The sequence below is a fragment of the Rhincodon typus genome, chromosome 2 (assembly GCF_021869965.1).
Source record: "Rhincodon typus isolate 14 chromosome 2, sRhiTyp1.1, whole genome shotgun sequence".
Lineage (NCBI taxonomy): Eukaryota > Metazoa > Chordata > Chondrichthyes > Orectolobiformes > Rhincodontidae > Rhincodon > Rhincodon typus.
This window is the reverse complement of record NC_063333.1, coordinates 35,509,249-35,521,159: the sequence shown is the minus strand read 5'-3', so window position 1 is coordinate 35,521,159 and position 11,911 is coordinate 35,509,249. Positions and strand designations below refer to the sequence as shown.

At 43.0% G+C, this 11,911-nt stretch overlaps 1 protein-coding gene across 8 annotated transcripts in view; it reads left to right on the top strand.

Annotated features, from left to right (window-relative positions):
• LOC109925759 (protein adenylyltransferase SelO-like) overlaps positions 1-11,911 on the top strand; it is a 146,617-nt gene that overhangs the window by 27,093 nt on the left and 107,613 nt on the right. For 7 of the 8 annotated variants that reach the window (XR_007264697.1, XM_048611675.1, XM_048611701.1 and 4 more), the window contains exons 5-8: positions 2,489-2,545; positions 2,623-2,721; positions 5,867-5,934; positions 6,034-6,121. Coding sequence is in view for 7 of the 8 variants with exons in the window: in XM_048611675.1 (XP_048467632.1) it covers positions 2,489-2,545; positions 2,623-2,721; positions 5,867-5,934; positions 6,034-6,121 (312 nt within the window). In the remaining variant the exon portion in view is untranslated. The remainder of the gene's footprint in view (positions 1-2,488; positions 2,546-2,622; positions 2,722-5,866; positions 5,935-6,033; positions 6,122-11,911) is intronic. The other variant, XM_048611682.1, reaches the window with a different exon arrangement.

Below are 11,911 nucleotides of genomic sequence, written 5' to 3'. Positions count from 1 at the left end.
GCCTTGGGGTGGTGTCCAGGAGGAGGGGGTGTGTTGGAGGCAGGAGAAGGGGTCAGTAGAGGGAGGGTTAGGTTCACGGTTGAAGAAGTAAGCGTGGAGGCGGAGGCGGCGGAAAAACTGCTCAATGTCCAAACGTGACCGGTATTCGTTGATGTGTGAGTGGAGGGGGACAAAGGTGAGCCCTTTACTGAGGACTGACCGTTTGTCCTCAGTAAGGGGGAGGTCTGGGGGGATGGTGAAGACTCGGCAGGGCTGAGTGTTGCTGTCTCCTCTGGAGCTGCTGGCTGTGGAGGTGGTGGGCGGAGCGACGTCGCATCAGCTGTGGGTGGCGGTGCGGCGGCGGTGGTGGGCGGAGCGGCGTCGGCTGTGGGCGGAGTTGCGTCGGCGTTGGCGGTGGGTGGAGTTGCGTCGGTGGTGGGCAGAATTGCGTCCGCGTCGGTGATGGGTGGAGCAGGGTAGGCAGCGGCAGCAGCGGTGACGGTAGGTGTGTCTTCAGTGTCTGTGGTGTTGGCCTCGGAAATGGAGGCGGTGGCATCTGCAGCAATGGTGTTCGCTGTCCCGGAAGTGGGGTACCCGGCAGTGGCGGATGTGACGTCATCTGTGGGTTCTCCGACAGTGGCCTCATGGCGAATGGCGACGGACACATTGTGGGGAAGGTCCTGGGTACGGCTGGGGATTTGGGAGGTGGAGGAAGCCCGTTTTGGGTGGTAGGCACCAGTAAGTTTACTGTACTTACGGTTTTTAGTGTCCAATAAAGCTGAGTAGAATTGTGAGTTCAGGTTGTCGATCCTACGAAGAATAAAAAACAGGTGAGGTCCTTTGCAGGTCTGGGAGAGGGAGGCTCTGAGCTGGGGTAGGCTTGATTGTAGTGCCCGGAGATGCCGGCACATTGCTGCGAGTGTGTGTTTCAGGAAACGCAGGGGGAAACGCTTCTGAAGGATCTCAATGCTATGAATGTAGACATTGCCACGGTTGGGGCCAAATTGGGAAGGCCTGAATGTGGACTGTAGTCCACTGGGGATGATCTGGTTCTGTTGGCAGGTACTAAGAAAGGTGATGTGGCTGTAGTACCTGGTTTGCTTCAGGACATGGTCGAGCAGTTTCAAGGCCGAAGAGATTACGAGAGAGTTGCAGTGGGAGAGAGATCCCCTGAGGTTTGTCCGGAGGGAGGAGGGTAACTTCTTCAGGGTAGGCATCCTTAGAAGAGGCTTCGTGGTGGGGTTAAAATTGTATCAGAGATAGTAGGAACTGCAGATGCTGGAAAATCTGAGATAACAAGGTGTAGAGCTGGACGACCACAGCAGGCCAAGCAGCATCATAGGAGCAGGAAGGCTGACGTTTCGGGCCTAGACCCTTCTTCAGAAATGGGGGACGGGAAGGGGGTTCTGAAATAAATAGGGAGAGAGAGGGGGAGGCGGATAGAAGATGGATAGAGGAGAAGATAGGTGGAGAGGAAACAGACAGGTCAAAGAGGCGGGGATGGAGCCAGTAAAGGTGGGTGTAGGTGGGGAGGTAGGGAGGAGATAGGTCAGTCCAGGGAGGACGGACAGGTCAAGGGGGCGGGATGAGGTTAGTAGGTTGGAAATGAGGGTGTGGCTTGAGGTGGGAGGAGGGGATAGGTGAGGGGAAGAACAGGTTAGGGAGGTGGGGCCGAGCTGGGCTGGTTTTGGGATGCGGTTGGGGGAGGGGAGATTTTGAAGCCTACCTACTAACCTCATCCCGCCCCCTTGACCTGTCCATCCTCCCTGGAGTGACCTATCTCCTCCCTACCTCCCCACCTACACTCACCTTTACTGGCTCCATCCCCACCTCTTTGACCTGTCTGTTTCCTCTCCACCTATCTTCTCCTTTATCCATCTTCTATCCGCCTCCCCCTCTATCCCAATTTATTTCAGAACCCCCTTCCCTTCCCCCATTTCTGATGAAGGGTCTAGGCCCGAAACGTCAGCCTTTCTGCTCCTATGATGCTGCTTGGCCTGCTGTGTTCATCCAGCTCTATACTTTGTTATCTCAGACCTCTACAGCTACTTCTATCCAGGCTGCCTTTGTCAGTCAGGGTGGCTTTTTCTTACAGAGATAGTAGGAATTTGTTACCATCCCTCAAGAAAAGTAGTTCCCATAGTTGCATGAGAAAGCCTTTCTTGCCGTCCAGCTACTGTGCCTCTGCCTAAAGGTCTGCTTCCACATTTAATCTAAAAAGGACAAGATTATGTTCATTGTGTTGTAAAAAGTGTGGAGTATTTACATAACAGTAAATTTGAAAATTGATGTTATGTTACAAAACTGCAGTACTAGTTGGAAGACTAGAATGGATCTCTGTTTTCCAAATATTTGATATCTGTAAATAACACGTAATTTTTAAAAGAAATCTATAGTAGAATTAGTACGACTTCAATTAAATAAATCTATAGTAACTTTTAAAAATATTTGACATGGAATAATCAGAAATCATGAAGTTTTATGAATTAATTTGTCCATCTTTCTACAGGCATGGTATAAGATGGGAGCTTCAGCTGAAAGGTTCTGGGAAAACTCCCTATTCTCGGTAACTATAATACATTGTCATTCATCAAATGTAACTTTGCATTTGAGCAATGTCTTGATTGGATTTCTGTTTGCCAGAGATGGTGATGGGCGTGCTGTGCTCCGCTCTTCAGTAAGAGAGTTTCTTTGTAGTGAGGCCCTGAATTATCTTGGGATCCCTACCACCAGAGCAGCCAGGTATGAATTCTAATACTGTGCTTAAAATGCTTGTTAGGATTTCTAACTAGTCTAATTTTAAAGAAAAGACATTGACTTGAAGTAATAAATGTTTCTTTCTCCTTAGATGCTTCCTGAATGTGCTGAATATTTTTCCAGAGTTTTTCATATTAATTTAAATTTCCAGTTTCTGGAGCATTTTGTATTTGCTTTACAACTTGATTCACTATCGCTTCTTTTCAGGAATATCCACCTTGTTCTGCATCTCTTGTCTATACAATTTCCATTTGTCTCTTTTATGTTGTTCTCCTTCATTATTTTCTGTATTTCTGCTCATGGTTCATTGCCCGTATTCTCAGCCTCAAGGATTCCAACTTAAATTCTAGCGTTTGTCTTTTAAATCCATTTTTGACACAGATATCTGTTATGTTCAATGCTCCTCGAACCATTGGTCTGACCTTTTCCTGAAATCCAGGCTTATTGCCTTGCATTGCCATAAGAATGCTCTGTCCAGCAACCCTTGTCCTCATGCCTATATCTTGCCAGAAGTCTTCTCCAGCCCCAATTTCTTGCATAGTAGACCCATGTATCGGATTCCCATTTCACTTAGGATGTGATAAGTGACACTTGGATAATGATCTAATTAGGCGTGGTCATATGGATGAGAATCATGTTTGTCAAACTTGGTAGAATTTTTTGGCAATGTTACTACAAAATTCATAAAGGGGATTTGATGACAATAGTATACTTTGATTTTCAGAAGGTTTTTCACAAGGTCCCCTGTAGGACATTGTTTAGCAAAATTAAAGCACTTCGGAGAGGAGGTAATGTGTTGTTGTGAATTGAGGATTGGCTAACAGAGAGAAAACAGAGAAAAGGAATAAATGGCTCATTTTCACATTAGAAGGATACAACTAGTGGAGTACTGCAAGGGATCAGTATTTGTGCCCCAGTTGTTCACTATATATGTCATAGAATCATAGAATTTTACAATACCAAAAGAAGCCATTTGACCTATAGTGTCTGTACTGACTCCTGAAAGAGCTACCCAGTTGGTCCCATTCTCCAGCCCTATCTCTGTAGCCCTCTAAATTAATCACTTTTAAATATATATTCAGCTCTTCATTGAAATCTCAAATAAAATCTGCCCCCAACTCTCTCTCAGGCACATTCCAAATCCTTACAACCCTCTGAGTAAAGAAGTTTCTCCTTATCTGACTCCTCTAGTTTTCTTGCTGACAATCTTGAAATTGCAACCCCTAGTTATAGACATACCAACCAGTGGAATCAGAATATTCTTCTTTACTCTGTCAAAATTATTAATAATTTTGAATGCCTAAATAAGGTCATGCATTAATATTCTCTGCTGCAAGGAGAATAAGTCCAATTTCTCTAATCTTTCTTTGTATCTAAAATCCTTCATTCTAGCAAATTTTCTTTGCATTCTCTCCAGAGCTTTAACAACCTTTCTTAAATAAGGTGCCCAGAACTGAACACAGTACTCCAAATGTGGTCTGACCAATGATTTTACTTTCTTGCTTTTAAACTCTGTGTCTTTATTTATAAACCCAAGAAACATATAAGCCTCTTAACGAAGGGTAGTAGGAAATGCCAATGCTGGAGTCTGAGATAACAAGGTGTGGAGCTGGAAGAACACAGCAGGCCAGGCAGCATCAGAGGAGCAGGAAAGCTGACGTTTCGGGTCTGGACCCTTCTTCGGACAACTTGCCTGGCCACTTTGAGAATTATGCACGTGAATCAGTGATTTGGATGTGGAGATGAAGTGTAGTATTTCTAAATTTGTGGATGATACAAAGCTAAACAGGAATGTGTGTTGTGAGAAAGATATAAAGTGGCTTCAGGAGAATGTGGACAGACATAGTGACTGGACAAGAACATGGTAGATTGAATATAATGTGGAAAAATGTGAAGTTATCCACTTTGGTACGAGGAGCAGATATTTAGAGTATTTTTTAAATGGTAAGAGATTAGAAAGTATAGATATACAAAGGTGTTATATTCTAAAGCCAACTGTATTTAAGTCCACGTTTGTAGTGAGAGCTTTATTTCAGTTAGCCACTCCAGAAAATACACACCCCACTGATTATTTTTGTTTTCATTTGATTTTTTTTTGCTGTATCCAAAAATGCTCTTGCACACATCTCAATGTGTTTTTTATGTCTACATAAAATACTTATTATCTGTAAATATTCACAATAGTATACCCTACTGTTTCAAGTTGATTCCTCCCCCTCAGAACTTATTCTATTTTGACCATTTTTGCACCTCTTGTCCAGTCTCCTTTAACTGCATACACTACTTTTCTGACAACCTCTGCCAGTTTAATCATTTCTAGTTTCCCAATCCTAACCACTCGTTTTTCACCATAAAAATCAATCTTACATTTCTTTGCTTAATAAGGTAGTCTGCCAATTCCCTACTTCTTCCTTGAAAATTGGCTTAACCATTTCCATCAAGCACCACCTTCTTTCTTTGGCTGCACTTGTTCTTGAACAACTTTTCCTTTGACTCTGCTCACATCTTCCAAAAGGTGTTGCTCCCTTCTGGAACTATCATAGGATCCTCCCTTTGCTCACCTACCATTCACCAGCTTTCACATTCCTTTTCTCTGTTTTCTCTCTGTTAGCCAATCCTCAATTCACACCAGCACACTACCTCCTCTCCTATGTGCTTTAATTTTGCTAAACAATGTCCTACGGGGGACCTTATGAAAAACCTTCTGAAAATCAAAGTATACTATTGTCATCAAATCCTCTTTATGAATTTTGTAGTAACATTGCCAAAAAATTCTACCAAGTTTGACAAACATGATTCTCATCCACATGGCCACGCCTAATTAGATCATTATCCAAGTGTCACTTATCACATCCTTCTCTACAAGCTCATGTGTTGATGACACCACAAACGTATCTTCCATTCTCCTCCCTTGCTGCAGCTTGAATTATTACTATATTTGAAGATTGAAATACATATTTTTATCTATACTATAAGATATGTGTTCCTTTTTCTTATCGGTGTTGCCTTTTCAAATTTTGACAGTAGTATTGTTTGGTTATTTGTTTTTATTTGATTACTGTTTTCCCCAGCTTAGTCATAAATTGTTAAGATAATCTAGTATTTACTTTATGATAACACTTTTCTACAGCCTGGTTGTGAGCAATGATGACATAAAGAGGGATCAATTCTATAACGGGAGTGTGAAGAATGAAAAAGGTATGCATTCTGTGTAACTTCTATTATTCAGGGAAAATTAAATATTTTCATAAAATTAAAACTGAAACAGTGTGATTAACGTTTATTGTGTTCTTCAAGGTGCCATAGTTCTTCGTGTAGCTAAATCATGGTTTCGTTTTGGGTCACTGGAAATTTTGGCATATTCTGGAGAAACTGAATTATTAAGGTAATCTTACTAGTTTTAGACATATTTACTAGAAATTACCTGAACTCGTTCTTGTGAAAGAACAATAAAATATATTTTTACAGTACTAAATAGCCATTATAAACTCATACCAAATAATGCCTGGTTGGAACTAACTAATTTTTGCAATGGGTATGAATACAAGTGATTTTGTGTACTTGGTTGCAATCTCCTTCCCCAAAATCAATGCAAATTTTCACAGACTTGACCTCCACCAGACTTGGAAAGTTTCCTGGATTCAACTAACACAAATATGTGGAATCATAAGTGCAGGAGGCCTTTTGGCCTATCAATTCAGTACTGACAACTAAATCTACACTTGTTCCACTTTCCAGCACTTGGCACATAGATTTGAATGTTATAACATTTCAGGTGCTTATCCAGGTACTTTTTAGAGGTTGTGAGGTTTCCTGCCTCAATTCATCCTCTATCCCCCCGCAATGTATTCCAGATTCCCATCACCATCTAGGTGAAAATCTTTTTCCCCAAATTCTCTCTAAACCCTCCTCCTTTTCACTTTAAAATTATCCTCCTTGTCGTTGGCCCTTCAACTAAGAGGAATAGCTATTTTCTATCCACCCTGTCTACACCCGTCATAATCTTATACACCTCCACCAGGTCCCCTCTCGGTCTTCTCTGCTCTGAAGAAAACAACTGAGCTTATCCAGGATTTTCTGAAGAAGGATCCAGACCCGAAACGTCAGCTTTCCTGCTCCTCAAATGCTGCTTGGTCAGCTGTGTTCATTCAGCTCTGCACCTTGTTATCTCAGATTCTCCAGCATCGGCAGTTCCTACTATCTCTGACCTTATCCAGTCTCCCTTCATAGCTAAATTGCTTTATCCCAGGCAAGATCCTGGTGAATCTCCTCTGCACATCTCTCCAATGCAATCGCATCCTTCCTATAGTGTGGTGACCAGAACTGCACACAGTACTCCAGCTGTGGCTTCATCAAAGTCCTGTACAGTTTCTACATAACCTCCGTGCTGTTTTAATCTATGCCATGACTGATAAAGGCAAGTGTCCTGTGTGACTACCTAACCACTCTGTTAACTTGTCCTGCTACCTTGAGGGATCTGTGGACAAGCACCCAAGATCCCTGTGTTCTTCTGAGCTTCCTAATGTCCAATCATTCAGTGAGTAGTTCTTTGTCTTGTTACTTCTTCCAAAGTGTGTCATTTCACACTTATCAGTGTTAAATTCCATCTGTCATTGATCTGCCCATCTGAGCAATCCATCTATATCCACACATAACCTAAGACCTCCTTCCTCACTGTCGACTACCAGCCAAACTTCATCTCATGCGCAAACTTGCTTATCATGTTCCCCCTTTATCTTCAATATTATGATTATAAATCACAAACAATAAAGAACCCAACACTCTGGTATGCTACAGTCAATGGCCTCCAGTCATACAGACAGCCTTCTACTACTATCCTCTGTCTTTTACCACAAAGCCAGTTTTGGATCCAATTTGCCACGTTACCAAGGATCCTATGTGCTTTTACCTTCTTTATTGTGGGACCTTATGAAAGGCTTTGCTGAAATCCAAATAAACTGCATTAACTCACTACCCTCATCTACACACCTTTTCAAAAAAGTTCAAGCAAATTTATTAGACCTAACCTCCCTCTGACAAAGCCGTGCTGACTATCCCTGGTCAAACCTTCTCCCTCCAAGTGGAGATTAATTATTTCCTTGAAAATTTTCTCCAATAATTGCCCTGTCACTGATATGAGACCCACCTGTGTGTAATTCCCTGGTTTTACTCTTCCGCCCTTCTTAAAAAGTGAATCCACATTAGCTGTCCTGCTGTCCTCTGGGATCTCCCCTGAGGCCAGAGAATCAATAAAAATTTGGGTCAGAGCTCAGTAGTTTCGCCCCTTGTCTCTCACAGCAGCCTGGGATACAACTCATTTGGACCTGGGGATTTGTCTACCTTCAAGCCCACCAAACCTCCAACACCTCACTATCCATGTCAAACTGAATCTCAGTCCCTCTCACTGAATTTTATACCTACATCCTCTGTTTCCAGTATGAAGATAAATGTGATGCACTTGTTTGACGCCCTACCAGTTCTAGATGCACACACTGATGGCTCCCTTGGTCCCCAATGGGCTCTGCTCTTTCTTGGTTATCCTCTTCCTCTTGATATACTTGTAGAATATCTTGAGATTCTGCCTAATCTTATCCACTAGTGCTTTTGCTGCCTCCTCTTTGCCCTCCTAATTTCTTTCTTAAGTTTCCCCCTGCAATTTCTAAACTTCACAAGGGCATCCAATGATTTGCTCCCTTTGTACCTGTTAAAAGCCTCTCTTTTCTTTCTTATTCAGTCCTGAATATTCCTAGACATCTGGGCTTCTCTGGGCTCGTTGCTCCTATATTTTGTCCTCAAGAGAACGTTTAGGCCTATACTTTTGGCAATTCCATTTTGAATCCATCCACTTACCCAGAATTAGATCTTCCTCGTCTTCTTTGGCCAGATCCTGCCTTATTTTAATAAAACCTGCTTTTGCCCAAGCCAAAACCTTTTTTGTTTTGCAGACCATCTTTTTCCTTTTCTATAAGAAGCTTAAAATATATTGTATTGTGGTCGCTATCATTAGAATGCTCTCCCACTCCCGCCTCAAACATCTGTCCAGCATCATTCCTCAAAATTAGGCCCAGCACTGCACTGCCGTTTGATGGACCTTTTTATATGTTGATATAAAAAGCTCTCCTGAATATGTTTCAAGAAACCTACCTCCCTTAAACCCTTTACCACTATGACTATCTCAGTTAATGTTGGAGGGGTGGGGGTTGATATCCCCAAATATAATCATCTTCTTATTGTTTTTACACACCTCAGTGAATTATATACATATCTGCTCTTCTATTGCCCACTGACTTTGTTTGTTTGGACTAAAATCAGAAATTGTTGGAAAAGCTCAGCAGGTCTGGCAGCACCTGTGGAGAGAAATTCCTCAGAACTGATGCTGGCTAAGAAAATGTTGGCTTATATGCAGAATATTGGGTGGGGGTGGGATAAGGAGTTAATGATAGTTGGAGACGGAGCCCAAAGAGAGAGAAGAATGGTTGGACAGACAAAGGAATAGATAGTGATCTGGCTAGGAGGGTGAATAGCTATTAATAGGGACTCTTAGTGGCTAACGATGGGTTGTGTGTAATAGCAGACTATGTGATAACAAGGCCTGTGGTGTGTGGGGTTTGGGGTAAGGACATAGGAGAGCTCAAGCCTTAAAGTTGTTGAACTCAATATTGAGTCCAGAAAGCTGCAAGGTCCCCAAGTGGAAGATGAAGTGCTGTTCTTCCAGCTTGCGCTGAGCTTCACTGGAACACTGCAGCATACCTGAAACAGAGATGTTGGCCAGGGAACAGGATGGTGTGTTGAAGTGGCAGGCAACTGGAAGCCCAGGGTCTTTTTTGCAGACAGAATGTAGGTGTTCTGCAAAGTGGTCACCCAGTCTATACTTTGTAGTCTCAGTGTGGAGGAGACCACATTGTGTGCAGTGAATGCAGTCGACTAGATTGTGTGATGTGTAGGTAAAACCCTGCTTCACCTGGAAGGTGTGTTTGGGCCCTTTGATATTGAGGAGGGAGGAAGTAAATGGACAGGTATTACACCTTCTGCGGTTGCAGGGGAAGGTGCCATGGGCTGTGGGGGAGTGTTGGGAGTGAACTGGCCCTGCGGAATGCTGAAAAGGGAGAGGATGGGAATATATGTCTGTTGGTGGCATCTCGCTGGAGGTGGTGGAAATGGCAGCTAATGATCCTCTGGATGTGGATGCTGGGATGGTAGGTAAGGACAAGGGAGATCGTGTTGCTGTTGTGGGAGGGAAGCAAAGGGGTGAGGGCCAAAGTGCAGGAGATGGGTTGAACCCAGCTGAGGGCCCTATCAACAATGGTACTGGGAAATCCTTGGTTGAGGAAGAAGGTGGATATTTCAGAGGCTCCCTTGTTGAAGTTGGCATGATCGGAACAGATGTGATGGAGATGGAGGAACTTGGAGGATGGAATTAGTCTTGACAGGAAGCAGGATGTGAGGATGTATACTTAAGGTAACTGTGGGAATTGTGGGTTTATAGTAGATATTGGTAGCCAGCCTATCCCTGGAAATGGAAACAGATGTCGAGGAAGAGAAAGGGGGAGTCATAGATGGACCAGGTGCAAATGAGTGTGGGATGGAAATTGGAAGTGAAATTGATTAAACTTTTCCAATTCTGAACGAGAGAGGGAAGCAGCACCAATGATATCATTGATACACCGATGAAAGAGTTTTGAGTGGGGTCCAGAATAGGACTGGAATAAGGAATGTTCCACATGCCCCACAAAGAGACAGGCATAACTGGCACCTGTGGCAAGCCCCTCTGACCTGAAGAAAATGAGAGGAGTTAAAACATAGATTGTTCAGGGTGAAGACGAGCTCAGCCAGACAGAGGAGGCTGGTAGTGGATGGGGTCGGTTTAGCTCTTTGTCCCAGGTAAAAGCGGAGAGCCCTGATATCATCCTGATGGGAGATGGATGTCTAAAGGGATTGCATGTACATGGTAAAGAGGGTGCGGCTAGAGCCCGCGAACTGGAAATTCTGAAACTGGCATAAAGTGTTAGAGGAATCGCGGATGTAAGTGGGCAGGGACTGGACCGGGGAGGAAAGATCGAGTTAAGGTAGGAAGAGATGGCTCTGTGGGGCAGGAGCAAGCAGAAACAATGTGACACACTAACAAGAAATTTGGTAGATCGATCTTTATTATGGCCCTTCCTAGATATTGGCCAGCTGCATCATACTGAGTGGATGCTGTTTGTTACCTCATGAAGCTGTGATTATTTTCCCAAGTTCATAATGATTAAGTAATGTTCTGAAATTGCCCTTACAATGCTGTCTGTTTTCCGGTGTCCTTTCATGAGGTTATCAGTTTATACCCTTCGTTATACTTGATTTGGTCCTCGGTTTTTATACCATTAATCCTTCAATTCCCCTTAATGATGGCATGGGGACTTCTGTCTATTATCTATAGCCATTTGTCTGAAGGAATTCAACTAAGATATGGAGGTGCCGGTGTTGGACTGGGATGAACAAGGTCGGAAGTCACATGACATCAGGTTATAGTCCAACAGGTTTATTTGAAATCACAAGCTTTCATCACTCGCCTGACACTTCGGAAGCTTGTGATTTCAAATAAACCTGTTGGACTATAACCTGGTGTCGTGTGACTTCTGACCTTGTCCACCCCATTCCAACACTGGCAGTGCTCTGGCAGCTTGGGATTTCAAACAAACCTACTGGTCTGTAACCTGGTGTTGTGTGACTTTTGACCGAATTCAACTAATTCCTTAATAATTGTTTGTTAATTGCACTTATAATTTCAGTATACCCACATGTATAATATGTAATGGCAATCACTTCAAAAGCCTTTGATAATGGTGGGATCAGACTTTCCCTTCTACACTTTATTAAAGAACAAGCTCTCTCTTTCCCACTAAGATTTCTGTGAGGCACTTCATTATCTTTTCTGGTTACTATGAGTATCAGCCTATGATTCTGACTGGAAAATGCTGCATCAACTAATAATTAGCTTCAACCATGGGCAACTCCGACAGGTGCCATGAAATGTCATTGATTGCTGTAAAAACCATCTGGCTCACAGAGATGATGGCATTGTGGTAATATTATGCTAGTAATCCAGGGATTCAGGATAAGCTGTGGGGACATGTGATCAAATTGTGGAAACTGGTGGAATTTAAATTCAATTAAGTCTGAATTTGAAAGTTTTAAA